Genomic DNA, 26,756 nt, shown 5'->3' with positions numbered 1-26,756 from the left:
TGAATCTCCATAGCTAACAGGACATAGAATAGTGGCAATATTACAACGTCCCAGAATTATGTTCTGAGGACATGGGGTCAAATCCCAACATGGTGGGATCTGAAGTAAATAACAATCAAGTTAAAAAGCTTGTCAAATTGTGACAATTGTTACAATTGGCAGCTTGAGTTATAGCTGATAGATTCCAAGGAGGAGTTAAAACTGAGCATTGCTGGCGAGGCCAACATTTGTTGCCCATCTCTTGCTGCCCTCGGAGAAGATGATGCTTACTGCCTTGTTGAATGCTATAGTCCATGCAATGTTGGTACACCCATAGTAATTCTCCAAAGGGAATTTGACCCAAAATATACAGACTTATTAAATGTATTTTGTAATTCACTGTGGAGTATTTAAAAAACAACATTCTAGATATTGTAAGGAACACAAAGGTCCAATGCAAATGCAATACTTGAATTACGATTAATGAAAAAAAAACTGGAAAATTTCACATGAATAAAACAGCAAATTTAGCCTTGCTATTGAGGAAAAGAGGGAAAGAAATCAAGAAACTGCATGTCATTAGCCAAATATCAGTTATAAGGAGGTTAGAATTTATCTTTTTGGACATGGTAACAGGATACTTACAAATCATAATATGACTGGGTAGAGTCAATATGGATTAATCACAGGGAAATTATGTTTGACAAACCAGTTGAACCTTTCGTTTTTAAAGAAGTTGTAGATAAACAGAAATGAGAACTTGCATTTTCAACTAAAACGTTCAATAGGTAGCATTCAAGAGGTCAGTCCACAAAATTAAGGCTCACAGAATTGGGGGCAGTGGACTGATATTGCAGGGCTTAAGGATTGTCGAAGGGGCAGAAAGCAGGGAGTAGGAATAAACATTTGCTAGGCTTTAATCTAACAGGGTGCTGCAAAGAGGAGTGCTATTTACAATCTACATCCATGGTTCTGGTGTGAACACTGCATGTATATATGCAAGTTTGCTAACAATACAAAGTTTTAAGGGCAAGTGAACTGTCAGGAGGATGGAAAATGCCTGTAAAGCTATATAGATAGGTTAGGTGAGTAAGCAAAAATGAAACAGATGAAATATAATGTGGAGATATTTTCAAGTTATTCACTTTTGTAGGAAATTTGAGAGATTGGAATATCTTAGTTCAAGTCCAAGTCCAAGACAAAGGTTCATGGGGAGATAGTGGAAGGATTTTTTTCCATTAGTAATACTTCTAGAGGTGAAATTTCTTCAGACTTATGAACCTCTGAAATTCCCTGCCCAAGAGGACTGTATTCGGTTTTTGACTATATTCGAGAGAGACTTTGATAGATTGTTGTGGTTCTGTTCGCCGAGCTGGAAGTTTTTGTTGCAAACGTTTCGTCCCCTGGCTAGGCGACATCATCAGTGCTTGGGAGCCTCCTGCGAAGCGCTTCTTTGATGTTTCCTCCGGTGTTTATAGTGGTGATAGATTTTTGAATACCAAATACCAATTGTGTAATAAGTTTGAGAGACTGAGTGAACTATTTTACTCCTACTTATTGTATTTTCATGTTATTGTATTTCTCAGTTGAATAGGGTTTTAATTCCTCACAAGTCTAGCAGGCTTGCCATCAAGTTTACATATCCCCCATTTTCTTACCTCTTAACTCCCCTTCGGAATTCAAAAAGTTTCTGTCCCTCTGGAATGGAGAACACTCTGATTACTGTTCCCTGCAAGTACAACAATCAAACGAGACAAAAATGAGCAAAAGGAGCATGAAAACACAAGTCATCATAAGCAAAGCTGATTCAGCAAGGAAAAGATTACAGCTCTGCACTACATGAATACCTTTACAAAAAAGGACGATTTATAGGATGAAATTCACACACTATCCTCTCATACAGCATAGACTTGATCAAAAATCTGAACATAAAATAGTGGCCTGATATTGTTGTGCTTTGCAACAGTGTGACATTCAACACATTACGAGAGAGGAATTTCTTCTGCCAGAGGGTGGTGACTCTGAAATTCATTGCTGCAGAGGATAGAGGAGGCCACGTCATTGAGTGTATTTAAGGCAGAGGTGGCTAGGTTCTCAATTAGTAAAGGGATAAAGGGTTGCAAGGACAAGGCAGAAGAATAGGGTTGAGAAACATATAGCCATGATCGAATGGCAGTGCAGACTTGATGAGGTGAATAGCCTAATTCTGCTCCGATACCTTACAGTCTAGTCTTCTTTTCTCGATATTTGTGAAATTTCTACAAACAAGACATTTTCACACAGTTAGAAATCACACCAGTAGGCCAGAAATAATTAGCCATTCCCAAATGCCTTGAAGTAGCAGATGGCAATCTACAAATGGCTCATCCACCTGACATCTTAGCCTGTATTTCAAATTTTCACTCAGATCTTCTATGTTAGTATTTGTAAAGAAATAACATAAAAGGACAAGGGTAAGAACTAGAGAAATAGGGTTATGGTAGGCTCTTATGGTAGTGTAGTGACTACAATATTGAACTAGCGGCACAGCAGCTGCAAGTTCATAATCCCATCATGGCTAGTCATGCAATGAATTAAATAAATCCGTAACACTGATGGCTATCATAAAATTCCAAGCAGGCTAAGCAGTGTATTTTAGGAAAGAGAACCAGCCAGCTTCCCAAGTTGGGCCAACACAAAACTTCATACTTATGAAAATGGTTAGCTTTTAATGTTCTTCAAAATGGTCTGGGACATCTCACTTTCTTGTGAAACAATTGCTACATTAAAGAAATTGATAGCAGGCTGGAGAATAGATAATCCACGTCATCACTGCCTAAAATCCAAAAGAATACTTTTAGAAATAATAAGCACAAACTTTGGACTAAATGGGCGAGATAGCTCCCTTCTGTACAGTGACTGCCATTATTTTACATTGATGGTTTTTAACATTCTTATTCCAGGTGCAACTCATATTTCTTAAAGCACAATTAATTCAAAGACTTACAGCATGAAATTATTTTAAATCAAGATTTTGAAATCAATGGCGAATTTGTCAATAGTGGTATTTTAACAGAGCCAAATGTGGCAAGATATCGTATACCGCAGTGCAGAGACAATGTAAGAGAGAGGAAAATAATATGGGAAATGACAGTCAGCCATTGATAGGAAGGGGCAGAGGGAAACCAACAAATATAGCAAGAATGAAGGCTAGATGTTACAAAGATAACAAAAGAAATACTGCAGACTTTGAATGTTACATGCATTAAGATACCAAGTAAACAAACTGATAGCACACAGTGATGTCTCCTCTATATTGAGGGGTATATGACAATCAAGGAAAATGGGAAGGTAGGTAGAGATGGAGGGATAGTACATTAATCAAGGATGGCTTTTGTACAATACTGGTCGTTCTGCTATAATGTGACAGTTATGTTCCTCTGCAACCTTGCACAAGAGAAAATCGCACTGTAGAAGATTGCTGATAGTCGCTGTACCCATTCAGTAGAAAGTTTGCATTATCCAATTCACGCTGATGAAATGCATATTATAGCAGAACGACCTATAGCTAGAGATGACCATGGTTCAGGAAATTAGGATTTGGCATCTATTTGGGTGGAGATGAGGAATATTAAAAGAAAGAAGTCACTGATGGGACCAGTCTGCAGGCCCCCTTACATTAACCATAATATGGGACAAAGTATCCAACAAGACTCTGTGCTTATGATTAAGCAAAAGCAATAATCACAGGTGGTTCTAATCTATATATAAACTGAAAAAAATTTAATTGGTAGTAGCAGATGGAAGACAAGTTCATAGGATGTTCTTGAGATCTTTTCTTAGAGCTACATATTTTGGAACAGACCACAGAGTAGGTTATATTAGACTCAGTGCTGCATAATATGACAGGATTAATGAATGACCTCAGGGTTAAGGAACCCTTGTGTAGGAGCAACCACAATATTCTTAGAAACCCTACAGTGTGGAAACAGGCCCTTTGGCCCAACAAGTCCACACCGGCCCTCCAAAGAGTTCCCACCCAAATCCATTACTCTATATTTACCCCTGACTAATGCAAGGAGAAAGTGAGGACTGCAGGTGCTGGAGAAGAAGAGCTTATACCCGAAACGTCGATTCTCCTGTTCCTTGGATGCTGCCTGACCTGCTGCGCTTTTCCAGCAACACATTTTCAGCCCTGACTAATGCATCTAACTGACACATCCCTGAACACTATGGGCAATTTAGCATGGCCAATTCCCCTAACCTGCACATCTTTGGATTGTGGGAAGATACTAGAGCACCCAGTGGAAACCCATGCAGACACAGGGAGAACGTGCAAGCTCCACACAGACAGTTGCCCGAGGCGGGAATTGAACCCGGGTCCCTGGCGCTGTGAGACAGCAGTGCTAACCACTGAGCCACCTATTATTGAACTAAACATCCATTTGCAAGGAAGAATATTCTATCAAAGCCTAGCATTTTAAATAAGGACAACTATGTAGGCACAAAAATTAAAGTGAATGGGCATAATAGGTTAGGGGATAGATAAAGAGAGGGCACAGTGGCAGATGTTTAAAAGGATATTTCAGAATACTCAAAATAAGAATATTTCAAATATGAATAAAAATTCTCAAGGGAACACTTTGTAGTTAAGAGGTTAAGGGGTGCATCAAACATAAGGAAAAGGCACAACTGCGCAAGCATGAGCGGCAAGGAAGATGCTAATCAGCAAAAGAGAATTAGAAGAAGACAGGATGCTAGCTAGGAATATAAAAATGGATAGAGTTTCTACAGATATTTAAATGGGAAAATATTAAATAAAATGAGCATTGGTACTCAATACAGTGAGAATGAGGAGTTAATAATAGATAATAAATCACAGATAAAATAAATAGATGTTTTACTTCAGTCTTCACGCCAGAAGATACAAAAAAATTCCAGTACTAACTGTAAACCAGGAGGTGAAAAGGAGAAATGAAATTAGCAAAATTATAATCATTATGAATTAGTACCAAGCAAAGCAGGCTGACAGATCAGACTTCATCCTGGAGTCTCAGAGAGGTTGTTAATGAGGTTAATTTTCCAAAACTTCCTAGATTTAGAAAAGGTTCCATGAACTGGAAATAGCAAATACTTAATCTTCTCCCTTCTTAAATAAAGAGTTAGAAACAATTGGCCAGTTAGCTTGACATCGGTCATAGGGAAAGTGTCACAATCAAATCATTAAAAATATTATAGCTGCATACTTTGAAAAATTTGAGGTCATCAGGAAGATGAGCATGGTTTTGAGAGAGGGAAATGTTGTTTGACCAATTTATTGGAGTTCTTTGAAGGAGTAACAAATACTGTGGATAAAGGGGATCCTATAAGATACTAGATTGATTTCCAGAAGGCATAAGGTGTCACATCAAATCTTAGGACAGAAAATAAAAGTTTATGCTATAGGAGTAACACAGTAGCACAGACAAAAGATTGGTTGGCTAGCAGAAAGCAGAGTAGGATTAAGTTGGGTTTCTGTTGGATTGTCGGTCGGAGAGTGATGGAGTCCTATTGGACTCTGTGCCTTGACTTATTACAATTTACATCAATAACTTAGATGAGGGGAGCAAAGGCATAGTGGTCACAGATAACACAAAGGTAAGTAATGAAGTATGTTTTGAAGACGGAAGGTGCAGATGTGAAGTTCACAGTGTCTGGAAGATATAAAAGCTGAGCATTTAAACATAGAAGAACTGCATAATTCTAAGGTGCCAAGGGATTTAGGTGTTTTAGTGCACTAGTAGCAAAGAACTAATACACAGGTACAGCACAATCAAAAAGGCTTATGGGATGTTGTCCTTTATTACAGAGGAACCGAACATAAAAACAATGTGAAGCTTCAGTGATACAGGGCATTGGTGAAAACACAACTACTGTGTGCAGTTTTTGTATCCTTAGTTAAAAGGATATAAATGCACTGGAGGAGGGTTACAATATCAAGCTGGAATACAGGGGCTTTCTTGAGGATAGACTGGACTTGCTTCCACTCGAGTTTAAAAAAAGGTGACTTGCCTGAAGTCTATAGGATCACGAATAGTCTTGACAAGATGCATGTAGAAAGGATGTTTTCTCTTGTGGGTCAGTCCAGAACTCAGGGTCATGGTATTAAGATTAGAGGTACCTTTTCCAGGCAGAAATGAGGAGAAATGTTTCCTCTTTCAACCTTTTATTTGTACATGTAACCCACAGCTTTCCAGAATCTCCATGTTCCTCCAATTCTAGCACATCTGAAATTTTCACAGCTCCATCTTTGCCAGTCAGACCATCAGTTGACTATACTGTTGTGGTCACACTGAATGGCAAAGCAGGTTTGACGTGCTTAACGGCTTATGCTTGCCCCTTTTTCTTACGATCTTATTTACCTTGCTTCAGAAGTTTATAAGATATTTCACCCCTTACAGGAGTCAAGAACTATAAGCCATAGACTCAGAACGAGGATTTTAGTCATTTAGGATCGAAATGAGATGAAGTTTGTTAAAAGAACTGTGAATCTTTGGAACACTCTGCCACAGAGCTGTGGATAGTCAGTTGTTGAACATTTTTCAAGGATGTGACTAACCAATTTTGGCTGACAAATGGCTCGGAACAAGGGATAGTATGGCCAAGTGCATCAGAGATAGAAAATCAGCCATCTTATTCAACAAAGGTGTATGCCTGAGGAATGGCTTATATTTTTTTTGTTCTTTATGCTTGCAAAAGCTACCATTTTGGTTGTGTTTTATTATTATTTACCCTTTCATCTCCTTATATGAATCTGCTATATTGTGTTGGCGATTCTTCTTGGATAATACCATGGAATGAAGATTCTGTACAAATGTGGTAAAATGCTTAGCCTGTCAAGGTATAACTTATTTCTCTAATTGTTAGTGTGAAAATGTTATTGTTTAAAGCTTAATATTCAAAACGTACATCTACTTCAAATGGCTTACCTTTTCAGAGGCTGTCGCTAGTTTCGTACCACTTGCATCAAATGCCAGAGCAGCAAGTGGACTGTCATGAGCTGGGATCATATTAGCAGCTCTCTTTAAAACAAAAAAGCAATGAAAAATTTTTTCGTGAACATTCCATTTATTGAACACAAAGTTCAAATAAAATATTCCTCATATTTCTCATATGCATATGAACAGCAGCTCAGGGTCAAATATGATTTTACAAACAAGGCTGTGAATAATTCAGACTCTCAGCAAACTAAAAAGCAATTACATGTGCTATTACGATCAATATCAAGCATTTACTTAGCTCAAAGGCCTTCATCTCATTGCCATCACAATGCAAGAGCCATGAAAATGTTATGCAGCAGATATTTGAAAGCTTCACATTTAACGAATTCCATTACAACGCTGTATAAAAATTGTGTGTGTGTAAAAGAATACTGGTGTACAAAGAATGGTTATCTCACGATTTGAAGTCATGGACTGTGCAACTGTACTGTAACTCAACCTCTATCCATATCTAATTGGTTGTGTGCTGACAACAAGTACAAAATTCATATTGTGCCATGACTGGATCATTTGGAAAAAGCAGTGTCTTGAGTTATGCAAAATAGTTATTTTTGGAAGAAGAGTCAGAGAATAAGTAACAAATATTGATAAAATTCTTTATTCATGCACTGACTGTAATGTTTACTTTGGAGAACTGAGCTTTGCAGGACACAACTTCAAAGGGAATGAAACTGGCACCTCCTATTCAGAATTATTAGTAACCACCAAAGAGACAGCAAATTCATGCTCAGTGCTCACTCAGTGTCTGGGTTTCATTTCAATTTTGATCCAATAACAAATTGACAAGGATTTAAATCACAATGCTGCCAATAAAGTTAATATATAGCTTTTCTTGAAAAGCAAACTCCAAATGAACCATCAACCCAACCCCAGGCCCCTCAGAAGAGTCAGTTGAGTTAACAGACAAATGCAGGCCTATTAATAGCCTTTTTCAAGACTCACTTATGAATAGGGAAGGAAAAACAAAAAGGTCTTCAATTTCCTGCCCTTCTATCCATAATCAGTGTGCTTTATTTAGAAAAGATAGATGAATTTCTAAACCTGTGACCTCCACCAGAAGAGGAGCAAAGGCAGTCAAGTCAATGCCTGGGAACACCACAACTTTCATGCAGCCCCACACCATCCTGATGTCACCTGTTTTTTTCACGGTCAGATGGCCAAAATCCTGGAAATTTATTGCCAACAAAATGGTGGGTGTTCCGACATGCTTAGCCTTTGATTCATGGCAGCAGCTAACAACCCATTTCACCAGAGCAATATCTTTTGGCCTGGTAGATAATGCAGATATCCCATATATAAATATTTTAAAAACACCCATTAAACCCTACACCAGCCATCCACTCGAAACAAGAAAAGTACCCAATTCCAACTCCTCCTGAACCACAGAGCATGCAATTCCACACCCCCCCCACTATACACTAACTCTTACTCTTGAATGTCTGGCACCTGCCTGGGTTATATCAGTTAAGTCAGCATTGCCGGAATGAGCATGGGTGAACGGAGAAGTTTTGAAAAATGAGATTATGAGAAGAATGTTGTTGATGGTAACAGAAATAGTATAGTGTCAGGGTGAAGGCTTTGAAGGGAGGTAAACACTTGTAGGGTTAATGGGAGGAAGGTGAAACTGGGGGTTCAGGGGGTTTTCACAACAAACAGAAATGCTAACCATAGGATAATTAGTAATTATTTTCTAAAACAGTATGCACAATTTCAGCTGTGAATCAGAGCTGGAAATAGCAGAATTAACAAACTTTGAAACATTCAAATCTTAACATATTACATGAATTGCAGCTGTAAAAAGGAAACCTGACTTGACTTTGCCTAACTGTCCGAGACCAAGAAATAACAGTTTGATCGCAGGTACCAATGCCAGATGTGAAGCTGGGATCAGAGGTCTTTGCCAGAAATGCAGAGCTCAGCCCTAGTAGGAGCACAATCACAGTTAGTGACTGTCACTCCTCAGAAGATTCAGGTGGTTCATTTCAAAATCATTATTTCTCATTGGTTTAATTTTACACTATGTAAACAACCACTTCTAGCCTGCTATTTCATCTTGAAATTTCTCTGGAGGGTGCAATCTCCTGTACAATACCCCATGCCTTTCATTCCAACATTCTAATCACTAAATATATGCCCCCTGAAATTCCAGTCCTCAACACTGCATCTTTCATTTAACTCTTTAGCAGCATACCAAAAATAATTTCATCTTTTTACTATTCCATCACACTACTTTCCTCCTTTAATCACACATTTGCTCAACTCACTTAATCCTCTTCCAACATGTCCTCCATATCTGTTCCAATCCCTCCCCAACCTGTATAAATATTTAATTATTGTTGTGCCAACTTAAGTTTTCTTGCCACGGCAATGATATTCAGCTGAGGGAAGAGCCAGGTAGTTTGCCAATCAACAGTGTTGGGTGATAAATGAAAAAACAACAACCAATCATTCTGTTTACACTACACATCAATTTTGGATAATTTTAAAAGAATGTGTAAATGCTAAACTTGAGATTATTTATAAAGTTGCATCAAATAATATCATATAAAGATAAATACATAAATAATTAATGCAGCCTTTCTCAATATGCATCTACTTACCAAATTGATAGTATCGAAGACCTGTACCTCCCCAATTGTTGCACTTCCAGGGTACGCAAGATAGCAATTATCATTATTAATGGAAAGTGCACAAAGTCCTGAAAGTAACAAAACTGGTCTTTATTAAGGAATTTCATAAATGCTTTAGGATTGAATATACATAATAGTACAGAGGCGCAGGGAACATTATACACACTTATGAAATTTATTTTATGAAATAAATAAACTCTAATAAAACAATGCAGCCCAGTTTATATCTATCCAAGACAGTGAAAACCTTATTTATATGGAAAGAACGACCGTCATCACCCTTTTCAATTAAATCACTGCATTCATGAACACCTTCACCGTAGTAATAAAAGTTTCAAAGCTACAAGACAATGCAATAAAACATCAAGTGAACAGTACAATATTGATTTTATATATGGACACTGCTTCATACTTATGTTTGAAGGACTGTCAATATCTAGAATTTTCTTAAAGAAATTCAAGAAAGGACATTAGATTTTCTTTTGAACAAACTATTTCTTGAAAGGACTCATAAGATGTGTATGTGAATTAGTGTTTACTGGAGACCTGTGCTTGGTTTTCTGACTGAAAGTGTGTTGCTGGAAAAGCGCAGCAGGTCAGGCAGCATCCAAGCAACAGGAGAATTGACGTTTCAGGCATAAGCCCTTCTTTCAGGAATGAGGAAAGTGTGTCCAGCAGGCCTCATTCCTCACTTTCCTCATTCCTGAAGAAGGGCTTATGCCCGAAACGTCGATTCTCCTGTTCCCTGGATGCTGCCTGACCTGCTGCGCTTTTCCAGCAACACATTTTCAGCTCTGATCTCCAGCATCTGCAGTCCTCACTTTCTCCTTGGTTTTCTGACTGCCAAGCTTCATCAGTTTTGGGTACTTGTGACCAACCTAAAGAAAAAGAGCTTCCCAGTTTAGCTCTCCTGTTTCAGGAAAAATTCTTGTGAACCCCAACATTACATCCCCCGCCCCCACCAACTCCCAAAAATACATTATAAACAGTGCTGATATCTGCATGGAACCCAACCAACATGAAAGTACCCAGTACTTTCGAACAGTACCCAGAGGACTTATCAATACTGTGTTTTCTAGAGAAGCCATGTTTGCATATATCCCAGAGAGAACTACATATGCTTAGTGACACCCATCCACACATGCCAGAATACCATAACTAGAGCTGGTTTGAACGTTTCACACCTTATCCCTTTGTCCTCAAAAACGAACCAAGAAATGTTTTTTTTCCCCCAAAGTGAATTGCTGTGCAGAGGGAAACCTGTTTTTTACCCTTTTCCTGGTGCAAGAGCGTGTTCATGTGTACATTGAGGTATTTAGAAGGATAAATATTTATGCTTTCATAATTCAAATTCTGTTAATTAACTTGATATTTTTACCAATTAACCTCATTTCCAAAATAAATTATCACTTAGATCTTTTTATTCTAAACAGTATGTAGATAAAATATCTAACTAGTCATATTGGTAATTGGACAAAACATTTAAATTTATTTTATGGTCATGGTATAGTTGACTAAAGAGAAATACAGTGCCTGCCTTCAAGTCATGGCCATAACAACAGTGATAGTCTTCCCAAATCCATAGACTATCTGCTTTGTTTTGGATCAGTATACAGAAATAAAGTAAATTAACATCTCAGGTCAATAACCCTTCATCTGAATTGTTTTGACAAAAGGTCATCAATATGAAACATTAACTCTGTGGCCCCCCCCAAAGATGCAACCTGACCTGCTGAGTTATCCCAAAACTTCTGTTATTTCAGCTTTGCTTTGTATTTATTTTGCTAACTACAAACTGCGCATGGATTGGAGCTCATCATGAATATATGAAGTTGTCAGTGTTGTTCAATTAGGAGTGATTTGATGTACTTTATGAAAGTAATATTTTAGATGATCAGACAAGTAGGATTGTAATGATGTCTGGTTAGGAATACAGATTTAATTGATAATAAAGCAGCCTAACTAATTAGGACAGCTAAATATTGAAAAAATTTAAAGATAAAGATTCATGCAAGAGTTAAGAGTTAAACACATCCTGCAGCTATCAGAAAAAGTCAGAAAGGTCCACTCTGAAATTCAGATAGGGGATAAATAGACAAAGTCTTTTTCCTGGGGTGGGGGAGTCCGGATCTAGAAGACGTAGGTTTAGACAGACGTAGGTTTAGGGAGAGGAAGATATAAGAGGGACCTTCATGCAGAGGGTAGTAGTTGGGATATCTGGTCAGCATGGACAAGTTAGACCGAAGGATCCACAGTCTGTTTCTGTGCTGTACATCTCTATGACTCTAGAGGAGGATATGGCGTGCAAACACATAGGCTTTTAATCAAGCACAGACAACAAAAAGGTATGAACAACAGTTTAAGCACTGAAGGGAAAAACTGGAAAGAGCCTTAGCAACATCATACCTAGGCATGAAAATGACATGAAAAAGACTAATACTGGAACCATACAACTGCTAGATCTTTTCTAATCAACCTATTCAAAGATATTGTTACATACCTCTGGGGCAGATGGGACACAAATCTGCATAAGAGCCCTCACCCATCCAATTTGTTTTTACCCTATTTCTCTGATCAACCTATTCAGTTGTTATTACACACACCTGGAGCAGGTGGGACTTGAACTCAGGCCTGCTAGACCAGGGGTAGGAACACTACCACTGCACAAGGGGGTCAATCCAACAAATAGCAAAGATTCTCATCACACATACACCATTAGAAACCAGCACAAAAGGCAAAGAAATGAAACAGCTTTAGCGATACAACCTTATCAAAGCTTGAAAGGAATATGGGAGAGATGAAAGGAATTATCCATACATGATTATAAAGCAAAGCAAATATGGGGAATAGATAAAACCGCTCAACTTAATTAAGGAATCTTTCTGAAACTGGCAAGAACTATTTGAGGGGTAACAAAAGTAAAGCAGGAGGAATCCAAAATAACAAATCACTGAAATTTCAGAAATATTACAAATGTGCAGATTTTACTTCTCAAAAAGTTTATATTTTATTGTTCACCCCTAATTCCCTATATTCACTGGGAAAATATATCTTTTCTCGCTCAAGATTTTAAGGTATAACTTTAAATGATAACTTTAAATAACATGGTTAAGGCTTACTAAAATTAAACAGGCTATTTGGAGAAAGGTAACATTCTTCTTCCCCTGTGGGACAATGTAAATTGTATAACCACAAACCTGAGCATTTGGCAGATTGATTAACTTGAACTCAGTGAAAAGATGTTATTAAGGAAATACTCAATCTAAATTAGCTGCAAATAAAAATGAAAAAGCTACCAATCACTTCAGGTAAATAGTATTTTCCACATAGTATCAGTGTGTACTGGACACTATTTTTAGTTAAATAAGCTCATTCTGCCTTCACCTGGCTGTAAGGGAAAGCTGGTACATAAAGTCACTGCCCCAATTCTTGAGATAATAATCAAAATGTATTGTAAGAATTACCTGTGGGGTTTGGAGGAGTTTCTCGGATCGTATGCAGTACTTTCATATCTCTGATATTGTGAATATATAAACTCTCTTCCAGGCATACTATCAATCTCTACATGAGAGAAAACAAGTCAATATTGGCCTCAGAGAACCACAACAGCATACTGATATCACAAAACAAAGAACTATATCACTAATGGATTGGAATTCAATGATTGAAGAATTATGGAGGAAATGTTCACATTTTGTAAGCTATAAAGGTCTTGCAGCTTTATGGGTTTAAGCACTGAAAGTCTGCCCTCTACAGGTGGAAGGATTTCAAACAAAATTCCAAACTTTCTTTTTAACTCAATGGCACCACAAAATACTCCTAATGCCAATAAAATGTTCTTACTAAGCACTTAAAATGTCAGCGTGCTGAATATAGTCAAGCCACTGTCAAAATGCCACCTGAACACAAACTGTTCCAACAAATGTCCCACAGATTAAATTTTGGTTGCAGAAGGTCCTCGGTTCTGTTTGGATTGGATCTATCAATAGTATAAACTGTGGCAAAAAGTTGCAGCCACACCACACAATAGTGTAACTTTAAAAGTGTAACAAACTTGAAAGAGATAGTAGCCAAAGAATGCAAATTTAAGGTAACTGGCAAGAAGAGAATTATGTAGTGAATTGCAAGGATCTTAGAACACACTGTCTGAAAGAGCGGTGGATACAGACTTGATCATAACTTTCAAAAGGGAATTGGATGAATGTCTGGAAAAGAACAAATTGATGGGAAAACAGCAACATGTGGGACTTATTCAACAGCTCTTTCAAAGATATGGCCCAGTATGATAAGACAAATGGGCTTCTTCTGTGCTGTTTCATCCAATAATTAAAATAAGACCGCATTTTGATCTGATACTCAAAAACACAATCACATCTCTTTCTTTACATTTAAAGATTCCCTGGTAATCTATCAAAAATTAGCAAATTAATTATATCAGTTACATTGTAAACAAGAATTATTCATGTTCATGTGTTAAATTGTATATCAATTTGTATTAATTGTAAACAGGCAATTGGCATTATGGTGGATTCTCTCTGCCCATATATGTATATAGAAGCAATGTTTAAGTCTCTTTAGCTATGGAGGTGTGTCATAATTTCAAAACATTAAAAACATATTTTACATCGGAGCTGGCTAAAAGATCCCTAAAAGTTAGTTGAAGATGCATGATACGTAAAAGTATGCCTCTTTCATTAGAAGCTTTTGAGTGGATTAAGACCAGGCTACAGTTCTATCCTTCACCACATAGCTATCCAAATACGAACATTGATGCACCAATGTCCAACCATTGGCACTTACTTCACAATCTCCGACGGAGAAAAATAACACTTTACATAACCTCGGAAAATCTGGAATGCATGCATTTAATGAAAACAAAGACTGCATTGAAGAATTCTGTCTCTCGGTTCCGGTGATGATTCAATTAGATTACAATTTGGTAGGTCATCCATTTTGCTAGGAGTAATAGTAAAAAGTTGCAGCATGCTGCTATGCAGAGGGACCCAGGTGTCCGTGAGCATGAATCACAGAAGGTTGGTCTGCAGGTACAAGTAATTAGGAAGGCAAATGAAATTTTGTCCTTCATTGCTAAAGGGATTGAGTTTAAAAGCAGGGAGATTATTTTGCAGCTGTACAAGATGCTGGTGAGGCCATATCTGGAATAAGGTTTGCGGTTTTGGTCTCCTTACTTGAGAAGGCACTAAACGGAGTGCAGAGGAGGTTCACAAGGTTGATTCTGGAGTTGAGGAGGTTGGTTTATGAGGAAAGACTGAGCAGACTGGGATTATATCCATTGGAATTTAGAAGAATGAGAGAGGATTGTGTAGAAACATAAAATTATGAAGGGAATAGATAAGATAGATGTAGAGATGAAGTTTCCATTGGCAGGTGAAACTAGGACAAGAGGGCGTAGCCTCAAGATTAGAGGGAATAGGACCAAATTGAGAAGGAATTTCTTCATCCAGAAGGTTGTAAATTTAAGGAATTCCTTGCTCAGTGAAATAATTGACACTACTCCAGTAAACAGCTTTAAAGCTAAGATTGATTTTTTTTAAACCATAATGGAATTAAGGGATACAGTAAGAATGTAGGTTAGTGGAGCTGAATCCACGAAAAGATCATCCATGGTCTTACTGAATGGAGGTGCAGGCTGAAAGGGCCAGATGGCCGACTCTTGCACCTAGTTCTTATGTTCAATCTTAAAATCTCCATGATACATTATTATTGCCAAACATCTATTACACAGATCATTGCAGTATACATATACACCCAAAAAATACAGATGTAGGAAAGATAAAAAAATGCTCTGGTCTGGCAACGTCTGTAAAAGGAGAGAAAGTGTTAATGCTTCAAGTGTGCAATCTTTCATAGCTGGAAAACATTAGAAACTGTTTTGAGCAAATTAAAAGGAGGGAATAAACAAATACTCTGATGGAGTAGAGGGCAGGAGAGAGTAAATGGCAACAAAGCGTTCATGTTGCAAGGCCAAAGGGAGTGATAATGGGACAGGTAACATGAGAACAAGGAGCTGAAATAGGCCACAAAGCCCCGAAACATGCTCTGTCATAAAATAAGATCAAGGCTGATCTGACTTTGACCTTCACTTACTCGTCTATTGCCCATAACTCTCGACTCGCCATTAGATCAAATATTTATCTCTCTCAGCTTTGAATATATGCAATGGCTTAGCCCCTGTTGTTCTCCAGGGTTAAAGAAACTCCGAATTTCACAATCCTAAGAAATTCCTCCTCATCTCCCACTTTAGATGGTGTAGCGCACCCTTCTTCAGAATATAAGCCAATTCTGGATTCCCCCTTGCAGGGATAATAACCTCTGCATCCATCCTTTTAACAGGAATCAGGGGCTAACTCTCCACTGGTTTTTGAATCATACCTGGCATGTAGGAATATACCAGTGGTTGTTCAAAATCATCTCTGTAGGTTAGTGTCCAATGCCTAAACACCTTCAGCTACTTTTTCAATGACCATAAGATCAGATGTGGGGATATTCACTGATGATTGCCCAATGTTAAGCATTATTCATAGCTCTTCAGATTCCAAAGTAGTCCACGTTCAAATGCACCAAGACCGAGACTATACCCCTGTTTGGGATGATAAGTGGCAAGGAACATTTGTATGACACAAATACCAGGCAATGAAATTGTCCAACAAAAGAACCTGTCCACCATTCCACAATCTTAAATAGTGCTACCATCACTGAAACCTTCACTAACACAGTCTGGGGATTCCCATCAATCAGAAAGGAAACTAGACTAGACTCACCATATAAATGCAGTAGCCACAAGAGCAGGTCAAACGCCATGAAATACTACAGCAAGCAACTTCCTTCCTGATCAGCTCGCTCCCCCCCCCCCCCCCCACCCCCCTTCGCTTCACTCCCCCCCCAAGCCCACACACTCTGTCAAGAGTGTGATGAAACACCAGTGACTATTAACACCTAAAAGGACATGGGTGAGATATAAGGGAACATCAGTACCTGCAAATTTTCTCCAAGCCACTCACCATTCTGACTTGGAAATACATAATTCCTTCAAAGATTTTGGTTCAAATCCTTGAATTTCCTCCCTAATGACATTGTGAATCCACCTTGAACACGCATACCACAGCAGTTCACAACTTCAAGAGTAATTAGGGGCGAACAATAAAATCCCAGCCTGCAACATCAACATCCCTCAAGTGAATTTTTAAAAAATTTCCATCAACTTGTTTGTTTCACTAAGCCCACCTTTCATTCTTCTAAATTTCAAATGAGAGTATGGTAACCTGGTCAAACTTTTATCATAAAACAAGCCTTCATCGCAGAAAGCAACCTAGTGATCCTTGTCTGAATTGCTTCAATTGAATGTACATTTTTCCTTAAGCAGGTGGTACGTTACTTGCAGTCCCATCAAGTCCTGCAGTTATAGCAAAAGGGTCAATTAGACTCAAAACGTCAGCTCTTTTCTCTCCTTACAGATGCTGCCAGACCTGCTGAGATTTTCCAGCATTTTCTCTTTTGGTTTCAGATTCCAGCATCTGCAGTAATTTGCTTTTATATAGCAAAACATCCTTAGTTTCATACTTCATCTCCCTTGCCTTCCTAAATATTTGCAAAGGATGGGCCGACAGATGGTGAGAATTATAGCATCGTGAATAATAGTTGCCTAAGTGGGTTGATTAGAAAATATATAGCAGCTACCTGAAAACAAAGGGAAAGAATAATAAACAAAGAAAGAGGAAACAAATTTGGGCAGAGATTATGACCTTTGCCGAGTGAATTCATTGTGGAATCCAAAATGACCAAAAGATGAGGTGCCTTTAGATTAGATTAGATTCTTCGGCCCAATAAGTCCACACCGTCCCTCCGAAGAGAAACCCACCCAAACCCATTCCCCTACCCTATATTTACCCCTGACTAATGCACCTAACACTGTGGGCAATTTAGCATGGCAAATTCACCTGACCTGCACATCTTTGGATTGTGGGAGGAAACCCACACAGACACAGGGAGAATGTGCAAACTCCACACAGACAGGCGGGAATCGAACCCAGGTGCTGTGAGGCAGCAGTGTTAACCACTGAGCCACCATGCCACTTTAGAATGTTGAAAGGACAGAGTAGGATGCATTCGATGCAGATTTCTGGAAGTGGCAGAAATAATGGAAGATAGTTGGTGTGGATAAGAACAACAGGAACCCTGACATGCTTTTACCAGAGGTGGAAGGGGCAAGTGCATTAAATGGAACCAACAGTCTAGAACTCCATCAATCATGGAACAGCGTACATTTCAGTTAAGGAAAAGACATTTCAGAAGCATTGAGATAGTGGGCAAGTTGTTGGAGGGAATCCTGAGGGATTTGGAAAGGCAAGGACTGATTAAGGATAGTGAACATGGCTTTGTGCGTGGGAAATCATGTCTCACAAACTTGATTGAGTTTTTTGAAGAAGTAACAAAGAGGATTGATGAGGACAGAGCAGTAGATGTGATCTATATGGACTTCAGTAAGGCGTTCGACAAGGTTCCCCATTGGAGACTGATTAGCAAGGTTAGATCTCATGGAATAGAGGGAGGATTAGCCATTTGGATACAGAACTGGTTCAAAAGGTAGAAGACAGAGGGTGGTGGTGGAGGGTTGTTTTTCAGACTGGAGGCCTGTAACCAGTGAAGTGCCACAAGGATCAGTGTTGGGTCCTCTACTTTTTGTCATTTACATAAATGATTTGGATGTGAGCATAACAGGTACAGTTAGTAAGTTTGCAGATGACACCAAAATTGGAGGTGTAGTGGACAGCGAAGAGGACTACCTCAGATTACAACAGGATCTGGACCAGATGTGCCAAAGGGCTGCAAAGTGGCAGATAGAGTTTAATTCAGATAAATACGAGGTGCTGCATTTTGGGAAAGCAAATCTTAGCAGGACTTATACACTTAATGATAAGGTCCTAGGGAGTGTTGCTGAACAAAGAGACCTTGGAGTGCAGGTTCATAGCTCCTTGAAAGTGGAGTCGCAGGTAGATAGGATAGTGAAGAAGGCGTTTGGTATGCTTTCCTTTATTGGTCAGAGTATTGAGTACAGGAGTTGGCGGAGGCTGAGAGGTGATCTTACAGAGGTTTACAAAATTATGAGGGGCATTGTTAGGATAAATAGACAAAGTCTTTTCCCTGGGGTCAGGGAGTCCAGAACTGGAGGGCATAGGTTTAGGGCGAGAGGGGAAAAGATATAAAAGAGACCTAAGGGGCAACTTTTTCACGCAGAGGGTAGTACGTGTATGGAATGAGCTGCCAGAGGAAGTGGTGAAGGCTGGTGCAATTGCAACATTTAAGAGGCATTTGGATGGCTATATGAATAGGAAGGGTTTGGAGGGATATGGGCTAAGTGCTGGCAGGTGGAACTAGATTGGGTTGGGATCTCTCGTTAGCATGGACGGTTGGACCAAAGGGTGTGTTTCCATGCTGTACATCTCTATGACTCTATGTAAGGTTACACCACCGTAGCCGGCGGGGGGAATTTAGCAAAATGGAATAAAGTCCTTACAGACAGTAGAATGTGAGGAAGTGTAGTCACTGTAGCTTTGACTCAGTGGTCTTATAATGAATATTGGTTTGCTGGACTATGTGAAGGTGAAAAAGAATGGAAATTAGAAGAATAGTTGAAAAAGTTTTCCAATTTAGGGTGAGAATTAGAAGTGACATAATACAGTCACTGACTTATCAAATAAAAAGTCAAGGGAATCTGCCCATGTAGAACTCAAACAAGAAATGTTCCATGTACCTATAATAATAAGACAGGCATAGTTACCATTCATATGAATTGCCACAGCAACATCTTTTCTTTGGAGGAAGGGAGTAGTATTGAAAGAGATGGGAGTGCAATTGAAAGATGCTTTTCAGTCTAAACAATTAGCCAGGCAGGTGGTGGTGGTATTGGATGGAGACTGGTTGGACCTTTGTAACTGAAAGAAGCAGACAGCGCTTAGCCCATGCACACCAGCAAGTTTGATGATAATGTTAAAGTTGTACCTGAGAGAACAATGTGCCAAAAATATTAAAAGGTGAGAGCCCAAGCTTTTTGCTTGTAAGTTATTAACTTTGATCAGAGCCCGAGAGATGGCTCATCAGCTGACAACTCGGCTAGGTGTGACCTACAAGGTTTTATGGCACAATTTGAGTACTTAACAATGGTGAATTTTCCTAGCTCCATACAAATAGTTTCTCATACATTAAAAAATGCAGCAAAACATTCAGGAACATTTCAATAGGCTGCATGGATGGGAAGGACTAGTGGTGGGCAGAATCAGTAGAGGAAAAAAGGTTAGACACACCAACAATTGGGTACAGACAGAAATGCAGTGGGGACAATACTTGCACAAGTTTTATTAGGAATTAATATGAAAGATATCATAATTGTGCCACCGACCTTTACGGTCAAAACTAGAAGGACCGAGAAGCATACAAGCCTGAACAAGCTCAAGTATAACATGGTGTGTTAACAAAATTGTGTCACATTTAAAGGACATGTACACTTTTGTATGAGTTTAGTAATATTGTTAAATTTCATTGAGACCTTTGGTTCCTTAAGCCCTACTACTACCCAGATAGCTTTGAAAAATTATATCACAGATCCTTACCTGTCTATTTAGCTTGACTGCCAAGATTGTATTAGAATAGCTGTAGTTGCAGATCTCAGTTCCTTTCTTAAAGTGACAAACCTTCAACTTTCTGGGTGCTTTAAGGCTCACAATAGCTACTAGACTGCTGGAAAACAATCGTTCCACAATACAAACATCTTCTGTGTCAGCTGTAAACAAACAGAAAAAAGTTACATTCATTCAACACCTGCAAAGAAATTCTAAATATTCCTGAATGTAAACTTTGACGAGGAGACATTTAACCAAAGCTCACTCAGCTAAAATAATCCATTACTCATAATTGTATTTCAATTAATAAACAAAAGTTTTATTTATCGGAAGGTGTTAGTTAGTTAAAACGCCAGAGTTGTGTAGTTTATAATACAGAGAAACCTCGATTATCCGGATATTGGATTATCCAAAGGGGATCTTAAGTCCTGATAGAAACATTACATCAGAGCTGTTTTAACCTTGATCGCATCTTTTCTTTACAGGTACAATGATTAAAAATGAACTGGGCTCACTGAAATGCTGCCGAGAATAGTCCTGGACAATCCGGGCACCGTCTCAAAATGACCGACCTCTCACCCCCTCTCTCTCTCTCCCCACACTTTCCCTGGAGTTCTACTTAGGGGTGAACCCTAAACACCCCCCTTCTCCAGAAAATCTCTCCAACATTGTCCTGTACATGGCAGAGGTGGAACCTGTCAAAAGGTTGTGTGCATGCATGTATGCATGTGTGTGTTCTATTTGGAGACTTCCCCCACAAATGCAGTAGCAGTCTTACTGTTGGTGTACAGTCCAGTGCCCCGGAGGGGGTGGGGACAAGGACGAGTGTCAGACAGTGGGTGGGGATGGACGGGGGTGCGGGGTTGGAGGCGGGCGGGGCAGAGTGGGATGGGACAGGCCTGGTTTGGGGGGGTGGGGGGGGGGGGGTCTCGTGCACAGCATGCTTTTGCCTAGTCTCCTGAACAAGGAGCAGACTTCACACAAAACTCTGAGCCCCAGAGGAAATCAATTAACCAAATAATCAATTATCCAAACGAAATAGTGCCCACCCATCTTGTTCATATAATTGAGGTTCTTCTGTACACTGCATGTAAAAAAAATCCCAGGTCAAAGGTTATTTGTTTTATAATTTTCTCCTACTCAGATCCTCAAAACAAATGATTTTCCAATAAGTGACCTGCTGTATACAAAGAATTATCATGCATTCAGATCTCTCAAAACAATTTAACAATTTTATTCATTTGTAAGCGTCTAGTTGTGCTCATTGAACAATTTCCTTTATGTATTTTTCTTTATGTGACAGACAGGAACGCTACAGCTACAGTTTATAGTTGGCACATAACATTCTACATCCAGCACAGCCTCATTACATTGTTACAAATGCCAAAAGATCTTAAACACCCTGGCTTTCCATCCTGGATTCTTCCAGAAGGCAGTATATGTTAAGAATTAGGATTAATGGGCTGGTGGAATATTTGGTGTAGAGAGTGAGCACAGGCAGATGTGCTGACATTTACGAACGGTGGAAGATGGGAAGCTGGCCAGGAAAACACTGGAACAGATAAACATGGAAGCAGAGGCATGGATGAGAGTTCAACAGAGGACAGATTGAGGCAGGCAAGGAGACAGGTAAAGTGGCACAGAAGTAGGCAGATTTAATTAATTCCTCCTACACCAACATTCCCGCCCCTAACCATATGTAAAACATAGGGGTTCCAGAATCAGAAAGGCCCATTTAATCTGTACTTTTTCCATCATGTTTGGCATTTTTCCTTCCCAAAAATGAGAATTTTCTAGATAGCATATCTAGAATGCTTAATAACCTCACTGCAGTTATGGAGTATCAGCAAAGAATGTACCCCTCAAGGTGAGTAATTTGGCTTTTGTTACATTATAAAATAATGAGAAACACAGCAACTTGTACATTTACACTGCTTTGGACAACAATTACAATTCAATCAGTATCACTTACTGCATTCATAGATCTGTTCCAATTTATCCACCGATGAAAGTGAGAAAAACTTGTAACCAGATTTGGTGCCAACAGCGAGGGACCTATTGTGAAAAAGAATGAGAGAGCACTTTCAATGGCTAACTGAAAGCAGGCCAATTTTAATCAATGGCTGCCCGAAGATAACAGCTACTGTCATCTAATTGTGCACAAGACAGGACTTATCCTACCACAGATGAGACAGGATTTTCCACATTTTACACTGTGTTCCCATATCTTAGTTCACTCTCATAGATGCCTTTGAGAATACATTAGGCTAGATATCTAGGTTAGCTTTTAGTAACTTGCTCAGAATAATGAACAAAATGTTAATTATTTTAGTCTCTGAAAGCATGCCATTCCTGTGTAAAACTGCATAAATCTTTCCCTTTAATAATTGTGCATCACATCAGATCTTGATCTAAGGCTTCATTATGCAAACTTGCTGAACATACATATACCAACTGTAGAAATATTTCTAGCTCCTTGAAAGTTAAGCAATAAAATATCTCAAACTAAATCCCAAGACTCTTGCGTAAATAACTTTTATGCATGTTTCTTCCCCTGACTTTCTAACACTTGGGAAGTGTATTCAGACCGTCTAAAGTTTTTTAAAAAACTAGACCTATTTTTTTCTATTCAACCTGTACAGAGATGGTATTAAAAACCTCTGGAGCAAGTGGGACTTGAACCTAGGCTCCTTGGTTAAGGGGTAGGCACTCTATCACTGTACCAAAGAGGGCCTAAATATTACTCATCCCTGGAGTAGGTGGGACTTGAATTGAGACACTCCTGATTCAGAGGAATGGACACCACAGTCATACCATTCTGACCTTCTAAACTGTCTTGCCAGTATAGCTCTTTAAATATCAGAAGTAGTAACAAACTTAATAAGGATCTGGCAAAAAAAAATGCATATCATCTACAGTGGGTGCAGGTACAGTTACAACATTTAAAAGACATTTGGATAAAAACACAAATAGGAAAGTTTGGAGGAATATGGGCCAAACGTAAGCAAATGGGACTTGTTTGGTTTGGTAACATGGTCGGTGCAGACTCTTTGGACCAAAAGGTCTGTTTCCATGTTGCATGAACATGCAGCATGGTGGTTTAGTGGTTAGCACTGCTGCCTCACAGCACCAGGGACAGGGGTTTGAATCCAGCCTCGAGTGACTGTGTGGAGTTTGCACATTCTCCCCGTGTCTACGTGGGTTTCCTCTGGCTGCCTTTGAGGTTTCTTCTGGGGTGCTCCTATTTCCTCACACAGTGAATTGGCCAAGCTAAATTGCTACATGTTCAGGGTTGTGTACGTTGGGTGCATGAGTCAGGGTAAAAAACGTACAGTATCAGGGAAGAGGAATAGGTGTAGGTGGGCTATTCTTCAGAGAGTTGGTGTGGACTTGTTGGACCAAAGTGCTTTTCCCACACTGTAGGGATTCTATTCTATGAAAATGACTCTACAACCAAACTAAACACACTTTACAATCTGCGTTTTCTCAAAAATAGTATGGCTCCTCCCTCAAGTTTTGAAGACAACTGGTGAAATGTGCAACATCTGCATCTAGTCAAATATGGTCAGGATTCTAGTTGCTGCCAGTTTTACAAAAGCAGATATCGGATTTGAAAGACTTCAGAAAAAGGTAAAACGGATTCCTTCATTTCATCACACTCCTTATAAACAGACTATTTCAAATGATATGAACTGCAAATACATAACACTTAAAATCAAGAACCAAGAGCTTCCTGTTTACTCCTGACAATATATAAAAGAGACTGCAGTTTTAACTGTGGAGTGTCACAACAAACTGGGGAATCCTTGTGTTTCAGTGCTTGAGAACCAAAAATTCCTACTCAAGAATGCTTTCCAGGAACCATCAATTGCAAATATGTGAATAACAGGGAATAACACAGCTCATCTGTCACTACTGTCTCCACAGTCAAAAACTTACTATTGCTTACACAAGGAAACTGCAGTGGAGACCATGGATTAGACTCAGATATAAGGAAGAGGAACTGATAGAGAAGAATATTTGCGAAAAATGAAATTCCATTTGTACAATGGTATTCAGTTTCTAAATATAATGCATTTTAAATTAAGCCTGGCCTATAAGTTAACACCAAGTGTAAATGTGAGACAGTTCTCAAAGGGGGAAAAGGGAAGTTTTACACAGTTGGTGAAGAGAGATCACAACCAGAATGAGACATACAGGGTGAGTGAGCATACAGTTCTGGGAATTTGGAGGCAATGTGGAAATTAGTGCAAAGGGGAAAGAGGTGCTTTTTGCTCACTTTTTTGGCTCATAATAAACAAGGTTGAATCCAGGATCAGGGGCTCACCAGACACATTCCTCAGATTAACTATCTCTAATTTGGTCAGGGACAGCAGGGTGTGACTACAAGCAAGGCAGGTAGAAGGATCCAGGAGGTAGTGATGAAGGAGCCTCAAAACTGTTAGACAATCTCAAGAGCTGAGATTCTTGTTCCCTGCACGGAGGATGAGCAAACTGACCACAACAGTTTGCTACAGGGAGCCATTCAAGTGAGTGGAGAAAAGTGAAATGTAGTTGTAAATCGGGGATAGTATTGTCAGGGGAACAGATACTGCTCCATGGCCAGGATCAAGAATCCTGATGGCTGTGTTGCCTGCCTGGTGACAGGTTCAGGATTACTCATCTGGGCTGGAGGAACTTGAATTGGGAGGTGAAAGATCCAGTTGTTGTTGTCCACATAAGTACCAACAAGATAGGTGGAAAAAAAAGGAGTGAAATTCTGCCGAGATATTATGAACAGTTAAGATCAAAACTAAAAAGCAGAGGCAAAAAAGGTAATAATCTCTGGATTAGCATCTGAGTCACAAGCAAATTGGCACAGGGTCAAAGTTGAAGAGATAAATGCATGGCTCAAACATTGGAGTAGGAGAAACACTTCTAATTCATTGTCCATTAGAACCAGTACTGGGGAACGAGGGAGCTGTTTGAATGGGATGTGTTCCACCTTAAATCATTAACCATAGTGTTAAAGGTTTTGATGGAGAGGAATTTCTTAAGTGTGTCCAAGACAATTTTCTGATTCAGTATGTGGATGTACCTACTAGAGAAGGTGCAAAACTAGACCTACTCTTAGGAAATACAGCAGGGCAGGTGACTGAGGTGTCAGTGGGGGAGCACTTTGGGGCCAGCGACCATAATTCTATTTGTTTTAAAATAGTGATGGAAAAGGATAGACCAGATCTAACAGTTGAAGTTCTAAATTGGAGAAAGGCCAATTTTGACAGTATTAGGCAAGAACTTTTGAAAGCTGATTGGAGGCAGATGTTCACAGGTAAAGGGACGGCTGGAAAATGGGAAGCCTTCAGAAATGAGATAATGAGAATCCAGAGAAAGTATATTCCTGTCAGGGTGAAAGGGAAGGCTGGTAAGTCTAGGGAATGCCGGATGACTAAAGAAATTGAGGGTTGGGTTAAGAAAAAGGGAGCATATGTCAGGTATAGACAGGATAGATCGAGCAAATCCTCAGAAGAGTATATTAAGAGGGAAATCAGGAGGGCAAAACAGGGACATGAGATAGCTTTGGCAAATAGAATTAAGAAGAATCCAAAGGGTATTTACAAATATATTAAGGGCAAAGGGTAACTGGGGAGAGAATAGGGCCGCTCAAAGATCAGCAAGGCGGCCTTTGTGTAGAGCCACAGAAAATGGGGGAGATACTAAATGAAAATTTTGCATCAGTATTTACTCTGGAAAAGGACATGGAAGATATAAACCATAGGGAAATAGATGGTGACATCTTGCAAAATGCCCAGATTACAGAGGAGGAAGTGCTGGATGTCTTGAAACGATTAAAAGTGGATAAATCCCCAGGACCTCATCAGGTGTACCCGAGAACTCTGTGGGAAGCTACGGAAGTGATTGCTGGGCCTCTTGCTGAGATATTTGTATCATCATTAGTCACAGGTGAGGTGCCAGAAAACTGGAGGTTGGTAAACGTGGTACCATTGTTTAAGAAGGGCGGTAAAGACAAGCCAGAGAACTATAGACCAGTGAGCCTGACTTCGGTGGTGGGCATGTTGTTGGAGGGAATCCTGAGGGACAGGATGTACATGTATTTGGAAAGGCAAGGACTGATTCGGGATAGTCAACATTTGGTTTTGTGAGTGGGAAATCATGTCTCACAAACTTGATTGAGTTTTTTGAAGAAGTAACAAAGAAGATTGATGAGGACAGAGCAGTAGATGTGATCTATATGGACTTCAGTAAGGCGTTCGACAAGGTTCCCCATTGGAGACTGATTAGCAAAGTTAGATCTCATGGAATAGAGGGAGAATTAGCCATTTGGATACAGAACTGGCTCAAAAGGTAGAAGACAGAGGGTGGTGGTGGAGGGTTGTTTTTCAGACTGGAGGCCTGTGTCTAGTGGAGTGCCATAAGGATCAGTACTGGGCCCTCTACTTTTTGTCATTTACATAAATGATTTGGATGTGAGCATAACAGGTACAGTTAGT

At 39.3% G+C, this 26,756-nt stretch overlaps 1 protein-coding gene across 1 annotated transcript in view; it reads right to left on the bottom strand.

The window, feature by feature from the left end:
* wipi2 (WD repeat domain, phosphoinositide interacting 2) overlaps positions 1–26,756 on the bottom strand; it is a 72,280-nt gene that overhangs the window by 19,898 nt on the left and 25,626 nt on the right. The window contains exons 2-7 of the mRNA XM_043711917.1: positions 22,238–22,320; positions 20,257–20,426; positions 13,093–13,189; positions 9,599–9,696; positions 6,927–7,019; positions 1,638–1,708 (exon numbers count right to left, since the gene is read on the bottom strand). Coding sequence (XP_043567852.1) covers positions 1,638–1,708; positions 6,927–7,019; positions 9,599–9,696; positions 13,093–13,189; positions 20,257–20,426; positions 22,238–22,320 — 612 coding nt within the window. The remainder of the gene's footprint in view (positions 1–1,637; positions 1,709–6,926; positions 7,020–9,598; positions 9,697–13,092; positions 13,190–20,256; positions 20,427–22,237; positions 22,321–26,756) is intronic.

Source organism: Chiloscyllium plagiosum, chromosome 21 (genome assembly GCF_004010195.1).
Source record: "Chiloscyllium plagiosum isolate BGI_BamShark_2017 chromosome 21, ASM401019v2, whole genome shotgun sequence".
Classification (NCBI taxonomy): Eukaryota; Metazoa; Chordata; class Chondrichthyes; order Orectolobiformes; family Hemiscylliidae; genus Chiloscyllium; species Chiloscyllium plagiosum.
This window is presented reverse-complemented; position numbering and strand designations above follow the sequence as displayed.